Genomic DNA, 26,004 nt, shown 5'->3' on the forward strand with positions numbered 1-26,004 from the left:
CTCTGGAAAAAAGTGAGAGAGCTGGAACCTGGATTGAAACAGAACAATGTAGCACGTTGTATGCATGTTAGAGGGGATAGAATTAAACTGTTTAAATTAATGTGCAGCTCCTACCAAGTTTGTGATGAGCAAAAACAGAATTCAGAGGTAATATCTTACATATCTGTTAAAATTCACAGCAACATTAATCCAGTGAAAGAAAGAAAGAAAGACCTTTTCTGTCTTGACAAGATACAATGATGCCAATAATTTAATATTAGAAATCAATCATATTAATTAATGTGTAGGGATTAGATGTGTAGGGATAATCAGTAGTACTTTTGACTCCCCTAACAAACATGTTTTCCCCTTGACAAATAAAGTATTACAGTTCTGTTCTTGGGAATCCCTTGCTGCAGCTTGTACATGTTATGCTGCAGAGGAAGAAAATTAGATACGTTACAGTGTGGAACACCACCCACTCTTCCCTGTCACAAGCCAATGGGCAGCCCAAGCCTGAGCTGCCCTGCATGCGGGGCTGCAGTGACACAGAAAATGGCTGCTGCTGCATCCAGCGCGCCCCAGGCAGCCGTCGCCACCTCAGGAGATGGGGACTTTCGTCCCCTTTCCCCGGGTAAAGCAAGTACCCCCACAATGGAGTTACTAAATTCTACGACAGTCCAAGGGTCAGCATAGAATTCAGAGCCTCCATGTCGGGTGGACATCCCGACATGGAGGCTCAGGCTCCAGTGGAGTGAAGCTCCACTGGTCTACTTCTCTCCTGCCCTGGCTCCACTCCCTCCCCCAGCACACCTCCTCCCTGCCCCCTGTCCTGCCTCCGCCTCCCCCATGTCCCCAATTATATCTCTGATGAACAGCGGAGCTCTGGTGCTCCATTGGTACTAGCCCAGTGCCGGCCAGTGTTGGGCTAGCAGCGGCGCTCCACTAGCACTAGGGCCTGCAAATGTGCCTTACAGCATGTTTGCTACAGTGCGCGCTGGCAGTGAGCTGGCATGCACTGCTTAGGATTGGGCCTCAAGGCTCCCATGATATGTTCAGGGAGTGGGATAAACACATCATCTGTGCTCTGCAAGTGCAGCCTAGGGGCAACTATTGTAAATAACTGACAGTGGATGACAAGACATCCGCAATTGAAACCACTTTGGTATTTTACCTAGCTACTCTTTGGAGGAGAAAGTATACATATGAAGCTGTCCCACACTGAGTCTATAAAATGTCTAAAATGTTGAATAGCAGATTACTATGTTCCTAGAAAGGAATTAAATTCATGTAATATAGGTCTATCAATGCTATTAAGCCACAATGGCTAAACCAGCAGAGCTCAACTCTTAACTGCAGTATCTGGTATCCAATGGTTACTCAGGAAACACTCATATGCCATAATGAAAACCATTTGTGTCTTACTGGTTTTCTCTGTCCTTAATTTTTGAGCTACTATGTAATTTAATTTTTCACAATAATCTGGAATATTAATTTAAGAACTAAAGGAGACGTGAGTAGTTAGGAAAATATATTTGTTTGGGTGGTTATTTAGACTGAATGAAATGTAATGAATCTTAGGCTTCATTCTGATGACTCATTTGTGACTCATTGGAGTCAGGAAGTTTTTTTGAATTCCTATGGCCTGAGGCAAAGGATGTTCCCTTTCTCAATAAGTATCAAGAACTGAAACAATCAGGCCAGAAATTGGGTAGCATAAGCATAGACCTAATAACATTTCCTATAAAAAATCTCAATGGCCTGGTTTGATTTGTGTTCATTAAGAATATAGTACAGTACTGTATAGTATATATAGTATAGTACTATACTACTGTTTAGTATAGTATATAGTATAGAATGAATATAGTACAGTATGTGGTTTTAGGAAGACATTTTACCAAAACAAGATTGCCTATTACAGGTTGAGTCTTGTTATTCACGAGGGTTCCATTCCCAGAACTCACGTGGATGGCACAAATTGCATTAAAGCAGTGGTTCTCAAACTTTCAGTACTGGAACCCACTTTATGGAATGAGAATCTGTCAGGACCCACCGGAAATGATGTCATGACCGGAAATGACATCATCAAGCAGGAAAAATTTTAACAACCCTAGATTGCAGTCCTACACACACTTATCCAGGAGTAAGTCCCATTTACTATCATTGTTAAAAGCTTATACATAGTAGCCTGTTAAAAGTATAGATGTATAACATTTTCTCAACTGCAAACACATACTAGTCTAATATAGTCAAAATAAAATATTTTTATTTGAAATGAATGGGTAATGAAATGAATGGGTAAGGTAAAGGTTCCTCCCCCCATGTTAAGCCTAGTCGTTCCCGACTCTAAGGGCGGTGGTCATCTCCGTTTCTAAGTCGAAGAGCCAGCATTGTCCATAGACAGTTTCCATGGTCATGTGACCAGCATGACTAAACGACTAAGCAAACGGAACACTGTTACCTTCCCACCGAGGTGGTACCTATTTTATCTACTTACATTTTTACATGCTTTCGAACTGCTAGGTTGGCAGGAGCTGGGACGAGTAACAGGAGCTCACCCCACCATGTGGATTCGAACTGCCAACCTTGTGGTCAACAGGCTCATCAGTTTAACCCACTGAGCCACTGTGTTCCCTTATGAATGAAATGAATGGGGACCCACCTGAAATTGGTTCATGACCCACCTACTGGATCCCAACGCACAGTTTGAGAAACACTGTATTTAAAGCAAATCCATTTAAAAAACAATTTCCTCTTGCTAGGCGATTTAAAAACAGGCTTGCTGACCTTTGTAATGCATCATGCAGACAATCAGTCTCTCTCCAGGTGCTTAGAAAGGTTTCACTCCAAGGTATCGATCACTCCCTTCACCCAGAGTGCAGAGTGCTGGGAATGAATGCAGAGTGATTTTCTTTCACACACTCAGAGGGAGGAGAGGGATCGCTTGCTTCAGAGTGAAGCTGTTCTAAGTGCCTGGAGAGAAAGTGATTAATGAACTGTCAGCCGGTTCCCCTCTCTCGCATTAATGTGGCTATTGTTAAACAACATTTTTCTCTTTAAAGGGCCCTTCTCAACGTGTTGAAATAAAACCATGGGTGAAAAATCCATGGATAATTAGATTATACCTGTACACCTGGTTTGGGGAAATTATGGAGCACATCTCCTGCCTGATTATAGCAGACTGCAATTTGAATTGCATATAGGGATGTGTTTCTTGCTCCTGCAGTCAGTTGAAACTCTTTTGGTCTCTCTATGAAAAATCCAATCTTACTAGATTGTTAGTGTTTGAGGGAATACTGCTTCAACAGACAGGTATGCAGTCTGTGTGAGCAAATCAATACTAGACACAACAAAAATTGCTGCCTGCTTCTGATATTACTATGTTTCTTCAAAAATCATGAACTCAAGCATAAAGCGAGAGTGAACCCAAAAGAAATGCAAGCCTTAACAAATGAGCCAAGTAATAATAGCAGTTGCTAAAACTCTGCAGATTTGCAATCCATGCATACAGATGGGGCTATTTATAAATTTTACTTCCCATCAGGCTCAGCATGTCAGCTTACAATAACATGTTAATGTTCTCCAGCAATTTTCTCCCAAGCCAAGGTAAACATGGGGCAATCTGAGGCCTAACTGCATAATCAAAAGAACAACCTTAATGAGTGTTGCATTTATGCTGTGAAATAAACATTAAGACTACCAGCAATATATTATGCTGGGTTTCTGTGTATGCACTGCAACATTAGTGAAATTACTAGGATGTTTCTCTTCAATAAGTAGCCAAAAATGAATTCACGTGATTAGTAATTACAAACTTTTAGAACATTTTTAAATGACCTGTGATTTCTGTGCATTTCATTATACGATGCATGAAGCACAAAGAAAGGTTCCAAAGTTTGCACAATCCTAACCAGGTCTAAGGGCACAATCCTAACCAGGTCTACTCAGAAATGTCCTATTTTGTTCAATGGGGCTTACTCTCAGGAAAATGTGGTTAGGATTGCAGCCTAAGAGAAACTTATGTCAAAGTTTCTAAACTAGAGATTTGGGGTAAATGGATTGATACAACTCTGAATTAAAAGCTACTTCATGTACTATTCTTGCTATCTGAATACTGTAAAAATAGATTTAGAATATTTATATGCCGCCTAGCAAGAAAGTCAGGTTTTAAAGCACCTTTGTCCTTGTCATGAGCAGACAGACCCCAGAACCAAAACTACAGCATTTGTGGACTGCATTAGGAACAACATTTGTGGACTGCATTATGAAGGTTACAGTCCAATCCTATTTGAACATTAGTGCAATGGTCCTCATACCCTAAGCACATACTGGGAAAGCCATACCAACACCAGCACAAGGGACAGATACCAAGTCTGCCTTTGCAAAGCAATGCTGGATGCAGTCCTACCTAGTAACATGCCAGCGGCCATGGAAACATCGAAAGGAGCAGCATTGTTATTGCCATGACACCAGTTCCTGTTTGTCTTGCCTAGTTTTTAAAGGGTCAGTACACATTTTTTGGCTGTACATTATTTTCAAGGTAATTTTAACTGTACACGACTTTGACTTTAGGCGCTGACTCTGGGCCCTAACCCTTGAGTACGATGCAAGCCGACTGTATTTGCACAAGCACACTCCTCCCACACACACAGGTCAGAATGACACCGTCTCCCATCCTGCTGGGCGTGCAGCCACTGTGCTGAGCATATATAGCAATGAACCAGACCATTACTGATAATGGGGAGTCCTTCAATACACATGCAGGTGTCCACTTGCCCATTCTTCTCCCTTGTACCCTGGCAATTTTCACAAGGAACTAATGCATCAAGGGCCTGATGAGAAGTCATGTGCCAACACAGCAGCAGCACAGTCTCCAAAGAGCTGATGAGTGTGAAGGCTCTATGGAAAGGGAGCGTTGTGCCAGTATTAATTCAGCATCACCAACAATGTAAATCTATTCCAGTTTAAACTTATTTCTAAACTGGGCAGTTTAGCCATATTTATGTGTGCAGTCCCTGGTTAAAACATTAGCTTCCTGCTACATGGTCACTTGGAATCAGGTATATGCACAGGACCATATAAAGACATATATTAATTTAATCAGAAAAGGCAAAGGATAGATACACAGTCACTATTATTTTTATTTAGATGAATGTTTTCCTCCCTACTTGACACCAATATTCCTCCTTTCCAACTTCAAAGAAAAGCTTATCTTGGACAATAAAAACTGAACTAAGAAGAGGAGCAGCTGCAAGGAAGTTGCAATGAAAAACATTTAATTATAGTGGTTTTACTGCTTTGATCTCTAGGCATTATAACATTCATTCACAGTATCAGCCTTTATAAATCAGCTATGAACTAGTACACTTTAAACGCTGCTGCCAAGTCAAATAAGAAAAGTCATACGTAATCAGCAATAATTTCTATTCCAAAGGGCCAAGGCAGTTAACAGAAAACTCTGCTATACAAATTATGCAATGGAATGCATATCGTTATGGAGGTTCCATAAAAGTCTGGTCATCTTCAGCTCCCAAACAGATAGCTTTTTCGTGGCATACAACTATGCACAGGTTCATCAAGATTTACAAACAACATGCAAGCTGCAAAGAAAACTGGTTGTACACTGTGTATCGCTACCATATCCTACAGTTTTGAAATGGATTTCCTTGTGGATTGTGCCTCATTGATTTCGTATCAAAAACTGAATACTATTTTTTGCTGGATATGTTTGATTTACAGCCCAATTCTAACCAACATTCCAGCTCTGATACAGCCATGCCAACAAGGTGCACACTGCATTATGTGGTGCAAGAGCAGTCATGCAGGGTTCATCAAGGTAAAGGAACACTGTATAGATAGAATTTGCATTTCCTTTTTTTAAAAAAGTTCAATCCTAACCAATTTTCCAGTATTGATGCAACTGCAATGCAGCCCCAAGATTTGTTCCCTTACCTTGGGGCTGCATTTCAGTTGAATCAGTGCTGGAAAGTTGGTTAGGATTGGGCTGTTTGTTAATGAAATGCAAGTTCTATCTATACTGCTAGCTAGACCAGGCATCTCTCTCAAAAAGCCTGTTTAGCACTGTTGTGTCAAGTAAGATGAGAAGATGGATTTGGTACAAATGGCTTTTCATTTTTAAAGTAACCTTTAATTTTTTTTCACAGCTAGCCAAATGAAACAAAATAAATTGCTTTTTATACATAGAATCTTACTGAATCTCAAAACACAGGATTCAAATCAGAGTAAAAAACTATCCCAGGTCAGCTCCCAGCAAAACTATGTTGGGATTTAGCATGATGCATCTGAATGACACTTTGTAGGCTGCCAGAAGGCTTGCTAGTGGATAATCCTCTGTTTTATTCTTGCAACCAAAGCAACCACAAGATTACAGAATGATCTCTGTATTGTCTTCCATAGAAATCAACATTAGCAACAGAGAGAAAGAGAATGGAAACATGGTAAGGATGGTCCTATACATTAAACTGAAAGCACAATCCTTATACATGTCCATTCAAAAGTAAGTACCATTGTATTCAGTGAGGCTTACTTCTAGGAAAGTGGGTATAGGACTGCAGGCCTTATCCATTTCTGCTCTCTGAACCATTTTGAGAACTTATTTTTTTTTGTTAAAAGGTGGTATATAAATATTTGCATCCCCGTATATACTTGTGTACAAGCTGAAAAATTTACACCTAAAAATTAATCCTGAAAACCTGGGTTAACTTAAACATGGTACAGTACAGTACATGAAGCTTCTGAGAGCCGCTGTCTGGTGAGGTGGGGGGTGGAACTGGGTTGAGAAGCAGGACAAAGGGGGATAGAGCAAAAAGGAGTAATTTGACTTAACAGTAATTATTCAGAGGCAGCAACAACAAAAAAGGTAGCCATTTTAGCTTCTTCTCCAAATAGGAAGATAAGTGAAGGCACTTACAGGAATGAGTGTCGCTGCTATGGAAGTGCAGCATTGTACTCCTCACAAAGTCTACAACTCCCGTAAGCACCTTCCTCTCCCTTCCTGCTTGGAAAAGAAGGTAAAAGATGGTTTTTCTTCTTTTTGGCTTTTTTCTGCTGCCTCTGAACAATTCCTGGTAAGTCATTTTCAAAGAATTTCACACATCCCTCCGTTTCGCCCTGACTTATCCAAGGGTCATAAAAATTCCATGATTTTTGGCTCAGCAGCTCTCCTCAACTTATCTGTGAGATCAACATAGGCATGTGTCTACAGTATTAGCAGTAGTAGTTGCAGCAGCACAAGCAGCAATTTATGTGCAAGCTAGTGACTTCTGTTACCTCACAATGCCAGATGCAATGGAGGGCACCAGGATGCAGGTCTCCTGTTGTGTGCTCCCTGAGGCATTTGGTGGGTCGCTGTGAGATTCAGGATGTTGGACTAGATGGGCCTCTGGCCTGATCCAGTGGGCTCTTCTTATGTTCTTAAGGGCGCAATCCTAACCAACTTTCCAGCGCTGAGGTAAGGGCAATGCAGCTCCGAGGTAAGGGAACAAACATTCGCATACCTTGAGGAAACCTCCATGACTGCCACCAAACTGCCAGATGCAGCACATGTCCCCTTGGCACAGTCATGTCAGCCCTGGAAAGTTGGTTAGGATTTGAGCTTAAATGTAAAAAAAAACATAAGGCCCGTTTCTTTCACACCCATCCAATGAGGCAGTAACCCCTTCCTGCCCCTTCCTCCACTGGAGCCATCGCCCTCCTAAGAGATGAAGGAGCTCTTAGACTCCTCCTCCTTGGAGCTGCTGTCCTTGTGCTCACCGAAGTCCACCTCCTAATATAAAATATATGAACCCTATATTATTGTAACTGAAGAACCCCAACAGCTTCTAAAAGAATTCCAGGTTTCCCTAGAACACAGTATGAGACATATTCTTATACAGTATTTATATATCACCTTTCCCACTGACTCTCACAAAGAATGAGAGTCCTACAGACTCAAAGCAGTTCACATGTCTGTAACAAATGATTGTGGGAAATTGCCTTTGCCTGACCATAGATGTTGATTGAGGTTTTTCCACAGATTTTTTTTATTTTGTTATTTATATCCTCCCTTTCCCCTTGCTACCAAGGTGGCTTTCAGTAGTCAGTTAAAAGCATAAAATATGATAAAATAAAAACAAATAATAAAAAACACAAAGAACTACAATAAAATATTAATAAGAAGGAGTAGAGTCTATAAAACAGAGAAGAAGGAAAACTAGTGAAAAGACAAGGTGAAATAAAAAGGTATTTAATCCCTGCTGTAAGGTTACTAGGGAAAGTAGCATTCCTAATTCCAAAGGGAGGGAATTCAAAACACAGGTAGGACCTTGGTATCCACTGATTTGACTTAAATCTGATACCAAGGTCCACCTTTAAATGCCTTGTAACAAGGAAAAAAGCACCAAAACCCAATTTCCTACCTTTGCACTGTTAAATAATTATAGTTTCATTCCTTTAGATTTCATTGTGAATCAGTCCCATCTAGTGGCTGAATGCAGTATGGTTTCTATATACCAATGCATTCTGGGACGACAACAGAGGAGCAAGAAACCTGGAAGAGGGTCTTTAAAGCTATTTTTCCACTGATGATTTTTATCCAGTAGGGTTTCTGAAACAGAACCCCTAGTGGATAGCGAGGCATGACCAGTACTGGCATCACCACAGATAAAGTCCTACCCCTTGTTGCTGCCAGCCTAGTCTCAGCCAATGGTGACACATGTAGGAAGGCAAGCTGACCACAGGGGTTGGGCCAACTCATACAGGAAGAGGTGGTCCCTCAGCTACTATGATCCCTAGTTATAAAAGTTTTGAAACTCAACATTGTTAAAGGTTATCCTCAACTTTTCACACTTCCAAAAGTGTGGAAGAAAGGCAAGATCGACTACTGTACTTCCGAATCTACCAATGTATATGAAAACAGTATCCAAATTACTAGAACCACAGTCAGGCAGCACTGTGAAGAACTTGGCCACCTCCATTAAATTCCAGGTCGTCGTCCCCCTCCCCAATTGCTTCTGACTTTCAGCATTCTGGTCAAAGTATACAATGGTTGGCAACCTTCAGTCTCGAAAGACTATGGTATAAGCCTACAGCACCCAGTATTCCCAGGTGGTCTCCCATCCAAGTACTAACCAGACCTGACCCTGCTTAGCTTCCGAGATCAGATGAGATCGGGCATGTGCAGGGTAACACTGACAAGCACTTGGCCCTAATTTATAAAATAAATAATTTTAACACATACGAGGGTCGCCCAGAAAGTAATGCACCACATTTTTTTTCTCAGTCTACAGTAATGGTACGAATGCGAAACTTTAGATATACATTATTTGAATTTTCAGGAGCGCACACACAAATTTTTGGTTTCTTCAGACAGATAGCATAGCAGCAGCAGTGTTTCAAAATGGCGTCTGTAAGTGATGTACGTTACAAGCAGCGTGTCATCATTGAATTTCTCACTGCGGAGAAAGAAACTGTTGGGAACATTCACAAACGTTTGTGTACAGTTTATGGAGAATCTGCAGTCGACAGAAGTATAGTTAGTCGCTGGGCACAGAGGGTGAGGCCATTAGAAGGCGGTTCGGGAGAGCTCCAAGATTTGCAGCGTTCAGGGCGGCCATCCACAGCTGTCACACCTGACAAGATGCAGCTTGCTGATGTGCTCATTCGCGAAGACTGACGCATAACGACTAGGCAGTTGGCGCTGAAGCTGTCAATCAGCAAAGGAAGTGTGGATGCAATCATCCGTGCTCCTGATTACTCAAAAGTGTGTGCACGATGGGTTCCGCGCTGTCTTACGGTGGACCACAAATCTCTCAGAAAAAACATTTCTTCTGAGTTGCTGAAACGTTTTGAAGATGAGAGGGAAGCGTTCTTGTCCAGGATTGTGACAGGTGATGAAACCTGGGTTCACCATTTTGAGCCCGAAACAAAACGACAGTCGATGGAATGGCGTCATCCTCAATCTCCACAGAAGAAAAAATTCAAAGCAACTGCTTCCACCGGTAAGGTCATGATCACTGTGTTTTGGGACATACTCATTGATGTGATGCCAAGAGGCAGCACCATTAATTCTGAAACTTATGTGAAGACATTAACCAAACTCAAGAAGCGCTTCCAGCGACTTCGGCGTCATAACAACCCAGGTGAATGTTTGATTCAACATGGTAACGCTCGGCCTCACACAAGTTCGAGGACTTCGGAACACATCACTAAACAGGGTTGGACTGTGTTACCCCATCCACCCTACAGCCCTGACCTAGCTCCCTCAGACTTCCACTTGTTTGGGCCATTAAAAGATGCCATTCGCGGAAGACATTTTGAGGATGACTAAAAGGTGATTTGCACAGTGCAGAAATGGCTTCGTGACCAGAACAAGGAGTGGTACCGACAGGGCATACATGCCCTTGTGTCTCGCTGGAGGAAGGCCATAGAACTGGACGGAGATTACGTGGAAAAATACGGAGTGTAGGAGAAACATCATTCTTTCTTGTGTGTAAGTTTCATTGTGTTCAATAAATAATTGTTGAAGAAAAAAAAATGTGGTGCATTACTTTCTGGGCAACGCTCGTATTAATCTGTTTATATGTTTTAGCTTTCTGCAATGACTCTTTGTATACTTATACCCCATCCCTAGACAAAATGTTTGCTTATGGATAAGTAAATTACACTGATCTTATGCATTTTAAATGTGATGCCACACTATAGCTCAGGGGTGTCAAATTTATTTCATATTGAGGGCCAAATAGCATTCATGGCACCTCTTTGAGGGCTGGAAGTGACATCATTAAGCAGGAAGTTAAACATCATTAAACAGATGATAGAAATAAGCACTTTGATCTCACATAGAAACTCATTAGCTGCAAATGACAGAAGAGAAAACGAGCAAATTCTGTTTATAATTTCAAGATAAGAAAGAGCCCAGTTATTGTGGAGGGGGGGGCTTCTGGGGAGTGCATCTGGCCATGGGCCTTGTGTTTGACAACCCTGCTCTAGCTCTTCAAGCATATTTGATATCACCCCAAGGACTGAAGAAATTATCCATCCTTATTCTAATTACTTACAAAGTAGATGAAAAATTTTTAATCTAGTTGAATCTCACTCCGTTACTCCTCTGCATTGATACTTAAGTATTTCAATGCTGAACATTTATGTTAGTTTCTTTTCCTTGAAAGCTTCTCAATACTGACACAGGTTTAATTACTAGTAATAGTAAGGAAACTTGTGTATCTTTCATAAAAAAGGTCATTATTTCAAAAACTCCAGCTCTTCATATAAGTCAGCATAAAAGAGATGAGATATCAGTTTCAATTAATTCACCTTATCTGTACTATTATCTTTCTAAGCATTCTCATAAGAACATAAGAAAAGCCCAGCTGGATCAGGACAAAGGTCCATCTAGTCCAGCTTCCTGTATCTCATAGTGGCCCACCAAATGCCCCAGGGAGCACACAAGACAACAGAGACAACATGCAGCCCGGTGCCCTCCCCTGCATCTGGCAATCAGAGGCAGCCTGCCTCTAAAACCAAGAGCTTGCACATACCTACTATGACTTGTAACCCATAATGAACTTTTCCTCCAGAAATTTGTCCAGTCCCCTTTTAAAGGCATCCAGGCAAGATGCCGTCACTACTGCCTGTGACAAAGAGTTCCACAAACTACTTACATGCTGGGTAAAGAAATATTTTCTTCTGTCTGTCCTAACTCTCCCAACAACTTTTGTGGATGTCTCCTGGTTCTGGTGTTATGTGAGAGGGAAAAGAGCATCTCTCCATCTACTCTGTTCATCCCCTGCATGATTTTGTATGTTTCAATCATTTCCCCCCTCAGGCGATTCTTTTCTAGACTGAAGAGGCCCAAACACTGTAGATTTTCCTCATAGGGAAGGTGCCCCAGCCTAGTAATCATTTTGGTTGCTCTCTTTTGCACCTTTTCCATCTCCACTATATCCTTTTTGAGATGTGGCAAAAAGAACTGGACGCAATACTCCACGTGTAGTCTTACCATCAATTTGTACAACAGCATTACAATATTAGCTGTCTTATTCTCAATGTCTTTCCTAATGATCCCAAGCATGGAATTAGCCCTCTTCACTGCCGCCATACATTGGTTCGACACTTTCATCGAGCTGTCCACAAGGACCCCAAGATCTCTCTCCTGATCTGTCTCAGACAGCTCAGAACCCATTAGCCTAGTGTTTCTCAAACTGTGGGTCAGGACCCATTAGGTGGGTCACGAGTCAATTTCAGATGGGTCCCCATTAATTTCAATGATTTATTTTTAATATATTAGACTTGATGCTACCATGGTCTGTGACTGCATTTGGGGAAATATTACAGAGCTGTACTATTAACAGGCTACTAGGTATATGCTTTTAACAATGACAGTCAATGGGACTTACTCCTGAGTAAGTGTGGGTAGGATTGCAGCCTAGGATTGGTAAAAGTTTTCCTGCTTGATTATGTCACTTCCAGTTATGACATCACTTTCAGTGGGTACTGACAGATTCTCACTCTAAAAAGTGGGTCCCAGTGCTAAATGTGTGAGAACCACTGCATTAGCCTATCTGTATTGATTCTTTGCATGACTTTACACTTACTTACATTGAAAACTTACTCTCCTAAAACATAGTGAAGGAACTGCTACTCGATCCATACTACTGATTTTATTGATGCGATCTGCAACTCAGTGGTTGCAGCACGAGTGGTTATGTACTGTACATTAATGTCAGAAGAGAGATACTGCATCTTCTACACCATGTGGAAAAGGAATTGATGAAGTCCACTGTCTAGGGACTTCATCCCTCGTAAGCCTAAAACTGCTAACTTAAAAGGAAAATTCAAGACATATATAGCTATGGGAAAGACACAATAAGTTCACAACCAAGTGTACCAGTGTATGATGAAAGCCATGGACAGTTTCAAAGTAGTAAAAATAGATGTGAACCATAATGTTTTTTTTAGAATTTTCTTAAGCATGACAAAGGACCAGAAAAACAATTTTAAAAAGGAAATAAAAAATTGTTTACATTAAATTAAATGAAGCAAGGAATTTTCTGATCTGCAAATGTATAAGAATGGCTTCCTAAACATGTGGACTCACACGTTTCATGAAGCAGTATCATCGAAGGTTACATGATTAATTAAAGACTGTACTTAGAATAGTTGTATTGGGATGGAAAGAAAAGTAGATCATATTCACTGTTAAGACAATGTTAAACCTTGCGTAATCCCTACTTATTTAGAAACAGATACGGCGATTCAAATATCTTCATTATATAGCGCTAATATACTTTTTCATTAGATTTTTTTTAATTCACTGACAACTATTTTTTTAAATAAACTTTTGAACTGATATGTCAGAACTTCCTGATGGCACAAATGGTTCAGCAGCAGAACAGACTGTCTGGAAGCTGGGAAATTCTCCACTACTGAAGGTGTTTAAGCAGAAGTTGAATAGTCACCTATCAACAATATTTAGCTGTGGACAGTCTGCTTTGGTAGGTGCTGGACTCAATCTTGCAGGTTTTGAGCCATAAATCATGAAATTTTCTATGACCCTCGGATAAGTCGGGGGCTAAACTTAGGGGGGTGTCTGACTCAGTGGCATGCGAAGGTCATTTGGTACCCGGGGTCCATAAATTTTTGGCATGTCCCATACAATGAAATAAAAATTAAATAATATATTCTATAATTAATTCAAATATATTATTAAGAAGCATTAATACACTGTCAATCTCTTGCTATGAAATTCAGCATACTCTGACCTCACAATTTATCTCTTGATTACTGAAAGAGGGTGAGGTGAAGGAAGACCACTGGAAATAAGGCAAGAATTAGCCGCCATCAAAGCACATATTCCACATATTCTCTCTCCTAACCCTTTCAAAATTTAATGTATTACTAGTAAGGATCAAGAAAATACTCAGAGATAATTTCTCAAGCATAAGATTATTTCCCCCCCCCCCCAGTTGATAATGTAGCATCAACATGCTCCCCTTTAGGGAGAAGGGCGGAGTATAAATAAAGTTTATTATTATTAAGTTTATTTATCGAAAGCCTCTAGGAACACATATACAAGAATTTAATTTAAAATATCCATATTATAATAAACAGGACAACTAGCAAGGCTGCAAGAACACAACTAGTAAAAAGCCAAAGTGTGAAGTACAATAGAGCAAGCCAATAAGATTATTCACACTCAACCCCAAGTGGGGGGTGGGGACCTCAGGGATGGCAATTAATCCCTTACTTCTCCCCCAGGAGGGTTTCAATGGCTCCTGCATGGGCACAGAACATTGCAATAGGATCTCAGAGGCAGCTAAACTTTGCTGCAGAAATGCCTGATTGCCTGGGGATACTACAGAAGCAAGCATGCTATCCTCAAAACGTAAGCAGCAGTTGCAAGTGCTTCAGAGCTCCTGCCAGCATACAGCAAAATGGTTGGCAACCTTCAGTCTCGAAAGACTATGGTATAAGCCTACAGCACCCGGTATTCCCAGGTGGTCTCCCACCCAAGTACTAACCAGGCCTGACCCTGCTTAGCTTCCGAGATCCCAGGCATGTGCAGGGTAACAGTTGCTGCACCATGTGTCTCTTGCTAAAATACCTGTTGCTGCAGAATAATTCTACTTTAAATTCTACTCTGCTTTTCCTGTGTTTTTCATCTTTGCAAGGTCTCCAGGACTCTTCCACTGAAAAGGACAGACCCACAGGGAGATTGTTTTTTTCTCTCTCTCTCTTTCACAGATGCTCCCCCCACCCCACATACACAAATGCAGGAACTTTTCCCCTCCAGTCCAACTTCATTGGTGAGGATAGGGGGAAATGAGGTTAGCAAGGAACTTTGCAAAAAGCTTAGCAAGGGAGAGATTGAAGTGTGACTGTATACAGTAAGGCGGGGAGGTGGAGAGGAAAACAAGAAGGGGGAATAGACTGGGAGCCCAATCCTAGGCATGCCTACTCAGAAGCAAGTCCCTTAATAGTCAATGGGGCTTACTCCCATGAAAGTGAGGATAGGATAGTAGCCTTAACTGTTTTAAGTGCTCTCTCTCTCTCTCTCTCTCTCTCTCTCTCTCTCTCTCTCACACACACACACACACACACACACACACACTTTTCCTTTTATAAAAGTTAACTCTTCCTCCCCACCCCCCAGTACAACTTCATCAGTGGTGAATGATTATGGGGAGAGGGGTTAGCAAGCCTCAGCTTTGCAACAGAGAATTTAAAGTTTGGATTCTATAAGGGGGGGAGGGGGCAGAAACAAGAAGGAAAGAGGAGATGGACTTAACCCTTTCAATGGCTTGAGAAACAAAGGTGCAGCCTTCTGCAGGCTGCCTCTCTCTTCTTCTATTTTTTTTAAAAGATCACTCTCCCCATTCCCCCACCCTGTCCAGCTTCATCTGTGGGGCCATGGGAAGGGGGTTAGTAAGTTGGGTTTTCCAACTGAGTGCTTGAAGTTTATATACAGTAGGAAGGGGGGAACAAGAAGGAAAGAGGAAATGGACTCAGCTGTTTCAAATGACTGCTTCTCCCTCCCACACACACACACACAGTTCATTGCCTCCTGCACATCCTACTCTGTCTTGGGTGCTGCTCCAGCGATGCCTCTGTGGGCGCTGGTGCTGAGCGGGGGGGGGGGGGCTGCTGATGGCTGCAGTGGCAGATGCTCCTGCCCTGCCCTGCGCAGCCCAGCCCAGTGCATCAAGCTCCTGCAGCTGGGCAACAGCCTGAAGGAGCACGTGGAGCTCGCCCCGCAGGCAGCTGTGACCACTCAGCAGCAGCCCCAGCCTACACAACCCCTCCTCTCCACAGACCACTTTCTTTCTCGTCCCAGCTCACTCCGTCCGTCCCTCCCTCCCACAATAGTGACTGGCTGGCTGGCTCACTCGCCTCCCACCACCCTCACCCCTTGCCTGCCCCAGAGATAAGGCGGGGCAATGATTCAGGCTGCCTTTCTGGGAAGAAATTTTCACCTTATAGGCGAGTATCTATGGTAATTGCTTTGGCAGAGACTTCCCTTTATTTAACAGATGTCCATCCTGCCCTTCCACCTCCATAGGGGCTACCAGGGCAGCTTATAGCAATTATTATTATTTTATATCAACATACAAAAATAATGCAATAATAAAAACTGGTGTTTTTATGGCTACTGTAAGGGAGATGGTGCACAAGAATGTGTGGCTAACATGCATAAGGAGGAAATGTTACAAAGTTTTTCTGGGCAGAAGATGGCCAAAGAATCCTTTGCCTGTGACATAGGAGAAAACACCTGAAAACACTAGTAAAGGGGCTATAGTGGGGACCGGGCAAGAAATCCGGGAGTTCCCATTTTCTATGTCTACCTCTTAGGTACACAAAAATCAGAACAACAGGCTGGAATATTAAAATTTCACATGGTCTCCTGAGTATCACTATGCCCCACTGCTTGAAAGAATACACCAAGTCAGAAGATTCAATTCTATACTAAGGCACACCTCAATCTGTCTGAAAAAGTCATTATCTCACACAAATTAGTACTGAAAAGCATGGCACAGTGAGACCCAAGGGATCTCATTAAGAAAAAGCTGATTTGGGCACCATCAACAAATTGTGAACTCCTGCCATCACTTAGGTTACTGAAGATATTTAAATAAAAAATTTTCTTGAGGGAGTGAAAGAGAAGCTATCATACAGCGTCAGATTTCCTACAGCGCTTAAAAAAGCATTCACCAACACTTTCTGTAATACAATTGACAAACTGTCACAGGCCTCCTTCTGCCATTCACCATTTCGGTCCTGAATATACAACTCATTCTTTCAGTTTGAATCACCTTTATGCAGAAAGGCATTAACCCATAATATAATCAACTAATGAATTTTTTAACAGTGCAGAAGAATTTGTCCTGTTCGATTTGAGTGATGTTATCTTCCACTTATGTTCCCTTAAGTTTTTTTTAATCAAATTCTGACTGCACTAACATCATCACTTTTCACAAAAAGGAATCAAATAATCAAAACATGTCATGACAAAAAAGGATCAAACACAAAATCATTTAGAAAAGCACCAAACAGTTTCCTATGGCTAGGAAGAAGCAGTAGGAAGGATAAAGAGGTACATCCGGTACAAGTGGGCCCTTTTAATCTGTGGGTTTGGAACCTGCATATTTGACTCAGCACAGGTTCTGAACCCACACTGGAGGGCCTCACCTGACCTCCTAGTTGCAGCTGGAAGTGCCTTCTGGTTGTGTCCAGGAGGCTGAGGCCTGGGGAGGCTATGTGTGGCCTCTCTGGGCTTCAGAACACCTTCTGGAGGTGTCGGAAAGGCCTTTCCTACGAAATATTGGAGGTGCCTTTCCAACACCCAGGGAGGTGTTCTGAAGACCAGAGGCTGTGTACAGATGTGACAGGAAGGCGCTTCCAGAGGTCCTCTTGGATCCAACATACAGATTCATTATCTGAGGGTTTTGGTATCTACAGGGGGAACAGATTCCCCAAGGTTATCAAGGTCCAACTGTATAATGATACAGCATTTATGCAAGGTCAAAGTAGGCAGCAGAGAAATATTTGCAACACATAAATGCCATTATTTATATATTATTTTTAAATAATGGCACTTTAGAAGTTGGGAAATATATCTTCTTTTGCTGGTTTGCCAACACAGAAGAAAGTGACATCATTAGAAAACTTGGGGGGGGGGGGGAAGTGAACACAATGTTTGAGGAACCTGTACCTTTCACAGAGAGAAAGATGCTTCCAGCCATGGAATGCCCCTTCCCCTAGAAATGGCATAAAGTAACATCAATGCTTTCACCTCCTTCAGGGAGACATCAGCAACCATTGAAATCCCACATCCTCCATCTCAGATCTATGCCTACCTGCATATCCATAAACCACTCATCACACAAAGGACAAAGATTGCTATGCTTCTAGGTCTATGAAGCAAAGCATTCAGAAGGCATTCCGAAGTGAAACCAGAAGAAGGGCTGAAGCCCATGACAGAATGAAGAGACAGCAAAATCAATAGTGAATTCCTATTTATGAAAGACAAATGGGAAGAACACCGTTTTTCCATAAGCAGTAAATCTGAATGGAACTTACAGCTGTTGTACTAGATAATTTATTTTGCAGTAAGCTGGATTTTATCAGTATATTCATCGCTTAATTTAAATATTAGTTTCCCCTGTAGAAGAACATTTACATTCAGAACTCACAGGAAAATTTGGAAACTAACTTGTAAATAAACTTACTTTGCACATATCAGTTTCTCTAGCTCTTCCTTCACCATTCAATAGTGAGTAACCAAAACTGAATCCATACAAATTCACATTTAATGGACATTTTGCTAGTGTGTTGATAATGAAGAACATCTTGTGACTCAAAATGGGTGGTTACAATGTAAATGGTGTTAAAACAAAAATATAGTTTTGACTTCTTGTGCCCATTATTTTGGGAAGAGTTACTTTGTGAACTTTTAAATACACTTTTCCTCAACTGCTACTAAACTATGAAGTTATGCAGTGCTATGCAAAGAGCAAACTTACTTGTAGTAATGTTCCATGAACAGCATTTTGTCGCACAAAAGGATCAGTGCAATCTGGAAGCCCAGCCAACAAAGATGACACTGTCTGGGGCACCTGGCTTATCATAATAAAGGGAACAAGGGCTCGACCACTCATCTCACGTGTACGATACACAGGAGAGTGACCACATCTGGAGAAAGGAGGGGAACGACAGAAACAAGGAAAAAAATGTATTAGTTCATACACATATAGTTCATATACAAATTCACATACATTTTTGTTGTTGGCAACCTTCAGTCTCGAAAGACTATGGTATCGCACTCTGAAAGGTGGTTCTGGAACAGCATCTAGTGTGGCTGAAAAGGCCAATTTGGGAGTGACAATCCCTTCCACACTGGGAGCAAGTGCAGTCTGTCCCTGGTCTGTCTCCCTGGCTATGGGCCTTCCTTCTTTGCCTCTTTGCCTCAGACTGTTGGCCAAGTGTCTCTTCAAACTGGGAAAGGCCATGCTGCACAGCCTGCCTCCAAGAGGGCTGCTCAGAGGCCAGGGTTTCCCACTTGTTGAGGTCCACTCCTAAGGCCTTCAGATCCCGCAAATTTGAAAATAAACAGATCATTGAGAAAATAGTGCTGTAATCTTTATGAAACTGTACACTATGCACTGTAGATGACTTGCAAAAAGTATGAATGGTTTGCTCATAATAAACCTTTCCCAAGATGAGTATTACAAGGGCAGATTTGCATAGCATAAAAACTTTGACTGCTGAAATGCATGAGCTCTCTTCCCATCTGAAACTCACGCATGTCACCATGAACATTTATTTTTTAAAGATTTCTTTCCAACTCTTCTTACCATAAAACGAAAGTGAATAACAATATACAAAACAAAATAATTAAACATTAAACCAAACTGTGCTCCTAAATAGTGAAACTGAGTATCCCTTGCTGGAACCAAGGTCAGTGAACTAAAGAGTCAGATACACCTTATAGGAAGTCATGCACAAAACATAGCAACCTTGTAGTCTAGCCCCAATCTCCCGTGTGATTTTTTTCAAGACCCTGACAACTATTTCTAGGAAGAGGAAGATAAGTAATTTCTTGGTAAGAAGAACTTAAATAAATGAGAATAATGTACAGTACTTCTACTTAGATAATGACCACAATACAGCACAAAATAATTTGTCTGCACATGCATTCAAATTTGTGCTTTATGTAAACTGAACAAACTCATGTGTATAAAAGTGTTTATTTTCAAATACAATTAACCCTGACAATACTGCAGATGTTTGGTATCTGATTAGCAGTAACTGTACACTCAAAATGCCCCCCTTTTCTGTTCAAAACCTTTTACAAATGACGATTTCTCAAAGGAATCTGGCCTCAATTCAAGACAAAGAATGGAAAATGGGAACACTGTCAAGGTTTGTGACTGCCAGATATTTTGTGCAAAGGTACTTTCCAAAAACATGATTCAGAGGGCTTTTTTCACCTCCAACTCTAAAACTGCATTCCATTCTATTTAATTGCATTAGTTTCATTCTAGTCAGTAAATGCTGTACAGATTATAAATCAAACACTATATGCATTCGGTGCCTTACCTGGTTAATTTTAAACATACAAGCATTTAGAAACTTATAACTCTTTATTACCCAATGGCAGATAATACGGGGGGGGGCTGCCATATCCTTATAAGGCATTAAAAACGGCACTTCCAGTTTTATAGAGAAACCAGAAGGTGTTTTTTTAAGGTTCCATCTGAGCCTGGCAGAGGCCATGGACAGATGTTGGCAGCCTCAGCTGGGCTCAGAAGATGCTCCCAAAGTGAGAGGAGTGGAGCTTTCCTCGTCTCCGGGAGGTGGGGGTGTTTTTCCTGGTATTGGCAGTTTCGGTTAACCACAGGGGTTCCAAAACAGAAGCCCAGGGGATAATGGGGTACACCTGTACATGGATATGTGTGGATAAACATAACATAACATATTAAGGTTAAAATAAAATCATTCTATACTAAATAGCTGATGTTAAACACAGAGGAATTATGTAGAAGCAGGTGCCTCTCTACCCTCATGCTTGACATATACTGTATCTCTCAAACATCAGATTTAGAAAGTCAATGCCAGAGTAGATTTGCCAGGAAGACTACATCTCAGATGAGAACATGTGAAGCAGAGATTATACTTCCTTGGTCTCTCAAAGGGAACCTTGGTGATGGGGACCATAGTGAAAGAGCACTTGATGCACACTCTGCACAAACAGTCTCTTGACCTTCACATGTATGGCAAGACAGTTTGTCAACATTTATCTCCTCAGAATTCTAATTGCAGATATTTTGCCTCCGGAGAACAGACAACTCCGCTGGAACCTCTACTACTCAAACAGGGAAGCAAGTATAGTGCACTTCACACAAGTAAACAAAGGGGAGGAGGTAATTCCATGTCACAATGTACTGATGTTGTATCTCCCCCTCATGTATTTACTCCCTGCCCGCCTGAATTATACATGTGTGCCTGCTATCAACTGTGTTGCCTAACCTTCCTGTTCTTTTGAAACAGCTAAGAGTAGGAGGTACCTGCTCCTTTTTTCACATGCCAGGGGACCAAAAGTTGCTACTGCTAAACAGCCATTAGAATCCCATTTTTCCGGACTGTACCATTGCTTAGGGCTGAGGTATTCAATCTGTGCTTCAGCAGGGAGACACAGCTAGCGCCCAGGGGCATCGTAAGGCATCTTGGGGAGAGGGGTGGCCACAGCTGCTCTGCTCAGCAGCACGTGTTGCCTCCCTTCTTGCTGCTTTTCTGGAGCTGTAAACGAGGTGGGGGGGCTTGTGAAACATGTTGGGGGGAAGCGGTGGAGCCATCCTGCCAAAAGGAGAGACAGCTGGCTGGGCAGCTGTGAAGCTGCTGCATCTCATCAGCACAGGGCACACTCCTGGTAGCTTCAAACTGGGAGGGAAACCTGACCAGTAAGTACAGGCAGTGCAGCACTTTCCTCCACTTGGGAAGGAGCCCAGCCTGCTTGGGGGGGGGGGTGTCCACAGCCTACATTCCTCTGTCTTGCCTGGGGGGAGCATGCCCCCTTCTACTTTGGGGGTGAGTTGTAATCTTGCTCTGTGTGGCTGCAATCCTATCCACACTTTCCTGGGAGTAAGCCCCATTGAATCAAATGGGATTTACTTCTGAGTAGACCTGCATAGGCATGGGGTCTGTGTCAGCTTAACCAAGGATCTTCACCTTTCTCTTTTTCCTCCCCCTTCAAAAAAGAAAAAAAGCTGCTCTTGATCAATCAAGCTTTGTCTCAAAAAATTGATTAAAAAATAAAAATTCCCATTCCTTTTCAGCGAACTCCCTTTTTGCTCCTGCCTCCTGGGGGGAGGGGTACTTCCCATGCTGGCTGCTATTATAAAACAAATGGCACAATCCTAGCTACGTCTACTCAGAAGTAATTCCTACTGTGTTCAATGGAACTCACTCCCAGGAAGGTGAGGTTAGGATTGCAGCCAAACTGTCTCTGGGTTTCAGTTTCACATCAGTTCGCAATTAGCAGATACACACAAAACAAAGTCTTCCTCTCCCACTCCCTCCCTTCATCAAATTCATCACTTCTCTCTCTCCCTCCCTCCCTTTCCAAAACCCTCCAGGTGTGCTGCTAACAAACTCAGGACACAATCCTAACCAGGTCTACTCAGAAGTAAGTCCTACTTTGTTCAATGGGGCTTACTCTAAGATAAGTGTGGTTAGGATTGCAGCCTCAGAGTGCTGGCAGCTGTTTTTTTTGTTTCTAGTGCATAATTATAACACCTTCATCCCCATTTTGGGGGTAACAGCTGAGGTGATGTAATGGGGAGCCATGGCCAATGGCAACAAGGATCAGAGAAGCCTTGGGCCGGAAAAGTTCGAGAACCACTGGCTTAGGGAGTAGAACAATGTTCCTCTGCAGCTCCTGCTATCATCACCGGTAGTACCACTCTCCCCCATGAACACTGAGAACACATTTCAAGTTAGAGATCAAGTGTGACAGACACCATTGTCAAGTCCTTCCTACTCTCTCTGTCCACCTTGATTCCCACAGGTGAAGACATAGTATGGATCCCAAGGGTGACCTGCTTGCAGTGATTGCTGCTACTTGGAGAAGTTGCTGATCTATTTATTCTCACCATATCCCTGTGGCTTTGCAAATTCCACAGCAGACAGTAAACGAACTGGTGCAGCCAGAACTCACTGACACCTGTTAACTTGCAATGACACAACAGCCCTGCTAAAGAAGAGATGATTGGCAACCCCACCTGCACATTTCAGACGCTGCTGTCACTGATGCAGTTCATTAAAATCTGTGGCTGGATCACCCTTGTTGTTTCTTTATTAGCTGAGAAGGATTCCTTCTACCCAACCTAGTTGTTCTTTGCCTCGCCTCACCTCAGGATGAGGCTCTGCAAGGGGGAGAGGCCTCTCCGTTTCCAGGGATTGCAACATCCTCACTTTGAATTCTTGGTCTCCAAGAGGGAGAAACATTTCAGTACTCATGAGCCCCCTGTTTTCTGCTGCCATGGTATGTGGTGGGCAGTGGCAAGGGGACCAGGGGCAGCCTACTGGCAGGTGCATGCCAGCATGCACACCATGTTGGCAGGTGCTAGTGATGCAGCAAAGGGCATGGTGTGTGGATGTGGCTAGCTGAAAGGACCACTGCAGTAGATGCCGTGTCCTATGTTACCTCACTGATTGGCCTATATGGTGCTCTTACTTACTGAGCCAGTGGTTGTAGCCTGCCAGTCAGTTGTGACTCTTTGAGGTGATGGAGGTGTTAATTGCCAGATGGAGAGCTCTTTGCTTGTGTCCTGCTGAGGGCAAGTGGTTTGTAAGCACCTTTATGGAGCAGCTGATGTGTGCTCTAGATCCACTTCCCTCTCTTCTTTTGTCCCTGCCATGAGTATTTCTGGCTAGTCATGCAAAAGCTTACTGCCTTGCCTGTAACAGCAAGTCCCTTGGCTGGGTTTGAGCCTGTCACATGTGAACTACATCCTATGTTTTGTGCCTTCTTCTAGGGCAGGGGTGCCCAAACCCTGGCCTGGGGGCCATTTGCAGCCCTCGGAGATCCCCAATCTGGCCCGTGGGGAGCTCCTAGTCTCCAATGAGCCTCTGGCCCTCAAGAGAGTTGCTGGATCCCGCACTGGCCCAACGTAACTGCAACTGTTTGATCTCTTGTGTGATTGGTAGGATGAGAGCTCCCTCCACTGCTTGCTGTTTCACATTTGTGATGCAGCACCAGCAACGAAGGAAAGGTAGGTCTTGCTTTGTGCAAGGCCTTTTACAGGCCTTGAGTTATTGCAAGACTTTCATTCATTCATATAAGTTCCATCTCTAATATATTCATGTATGTAAAGTTATTCAAATTTGAATTGTAAAATAATTTTTTCCCCAGCCCCCAACACAGTGTCAGAGAGATATGGCCCTCCTGCCAAAAAGTTTGGACACCCCTGTTCTAGGGAACTTACCTTTCTAATTGTGCTCTGCTCCAAAGGTATTCTTTGGATGTATACATACATTTATATGGGTAGGATGAGGGGACATAAACCCTGGGTAAAAAGTTCATTTTTATTTGTATTTTATATTGCATTTTACTGTATTGATTGTTAGCTGCCTTGGGTGCCCTTCGGGGACAAAGGCGGAATATAAATCAAATAAATAAATAAACAGTTCTTTGCTTTTGCTGATACTTCAATGCTGCTGATGTCATTGTGACTCCTGGGGCAGAAGGGTACTGTGACATCCTTATGCCACCTTGTGTTTGTGTGCGGTGTCCTTGGAGTACACCCTCATAGTTCATGGTGCCTGTGGTTGTATTATTAGTTCCTTGCGAAGAACAGGGGTGTCTTCCCATCACTGGCTGCTCATTGGCCTTGCACCAGCCAACCTACCCCCTGCTCAATTCACCCTGGTGAAACTTCACTGGGTGACAATATTAAGGCTAACTGGATGCAGCAGTTGGCTCCTTGGACATCACCAATGAAGCACAAATGTCACACAGATGATGCACTGATGACATGCTATCAACAGGACACTGCAACTGGCTATGTTGCCATTTCCGTGGATGCTGGAGATTTTACTGGGAAGCACTGGGTCAGCTTTGCTTTGCCAGAACAGGCTTGGCACTTGGCCCTTGTTAAGCCTGCAAGAGTGCAGCATCACCAGGATGGGGCTAGGATAATGACGGATGTCATGCTGGCATCCATATAACATTGTTATGGTGTCTGAATAGGACTGGGCTGCATGGCTCCATTTTTCCTCTGTAGATTTTTCCTTCACAGTGAACTCATTTAAAGGATTGATGTTTAGCAGCAATTTTAATTGACAAACCATGAAGAGAAATGTTTTACTTGTCAAATTCTATTTCTTCTAGGTATACAGCCTCTACAATTAGGAAAGCATCTCCTCCTGTTACAAAGCCAAGGTCAACCTCTGAGCTCACAAGAAACAGCAGCCCTCTCCTGTCCTAGACAAAACAGAGCTGCAAACATGTTTCCTAATCAGAAACAAATATGGATACTTGGGGAGAAAACCATAATCATACTCAAGAATCAATAACAAAGCAAAAATAACTTAATTGTAGATATAGGCCATCCCTATGTACTTCCCCTACATAGGCATTTGATGTGAACTTGACACATCTGGGTACAAAATGTTGACAATTACCTCCTATCTGGTATGGGGGGGGGGGAGAATAACTGGCCAGAAAAGAAAATAGAAATAAGTGGCAGGAGAACACCACTTATGGAATAAAATAAATAACTGAAAAAAACAATTTTTGTTTGTTTGTTGTAGTCTTAGGGGGCTATGAGTGTTGACATGTATAATCACTTCAAAGTTTACCACTATACCACTGTTAGAATGATCTGGAAGGCTTAAAGGACTGTTAACAGCACTTCCTTTGTGTCTTCATAGAAACGGAAAAGGGGTCGTTCCTTCTCTCCCCCCGCCCCGAGAACAGGACTACCACGTCTGGTTCAGACTGGGCATCACACTCTTCCTTGTGAAGTAAATCAAAGGATCTGTCAAAATACACAGATGAACTCTTTAGAAGGCTATGAGTCCTGCTACTCCCCTCTAGATCGAAGAAAATAGTGCAAGACCTCTTGGGAAGAATTCAATCAAACCCAGAATGTTTTCTGGTGTGTAGGAGGATCCCACTTTATTATTGTAGGGGATGCATAGGATTCTTTCTATATTTAATATGTCTGCCACCATTTCTAGAATGGAATCTAGATGCAGAGTGCAAAGAGCTGTAGCACAGGGAACTAGAACCTGAATTGATGCAAGCGGAAGGGCATTCTGTGTTTCACTTGTAGGTTCATTGCTAATCTTGGATTTATGTAATGTTACTTCTTTCATTCTCTTTAAGGATGACCCTTAGTTCAATTTGGATAGTTTGCAAGAAATGTATTAGATGGTTTTCTTGACCACTACTTGCCTTATCCATCCCACAGTTAAGACTGCTGGCAAATGAGATCAGGGGGTGTCTGCTGAGTGATTCATAGGAAC

The 26,004-nt window shown here is 42.4% G+C and overlaps 1 protein-coding gene and 1 pseudogene across 1 annotated transcript in view; both read right to left on the reverse strand.

Annotated features, from left to right (window-relative positions):
• Window positions 1–26,004, reverse strand: part of THADA (THADA armadillo repeat containing) — a 169,580-nt gene that overhangs the window by 59,218 nt on the left and 84,358 nt on the right. Inside the window, exon 29 of the mRNA XM_066624487.1 lies at window positions 18,498–18,666. Within this exon, the coding sequence (XP_066480584.1) occupies window positions 18,498–18,666 (169 nt within the window). The remainder of the gene's footprint in view (window positions 1–18,497; window positions 18,667–26,004) is intronic.
• On the reverse strand, window positions 9,060–9,176 carry LOC136637059 (5S ribosomal RNA; annotated as a pseudogene).

This window comes from Tiliqua scincoides, chromosome 1 (assembly GCF_035046505.1).
Source record: "Tiliqua scincoides isolate rTilSci1 chromosome 1, rTilSci1.hap2, whole genome shotgun sequence".
Lineage (NCBI taxonomy): Eukaryota > Metazoa > Chordata > Lepidosauria > Squamata > Scincidae > Tiliqua > Tiliqua scincoides.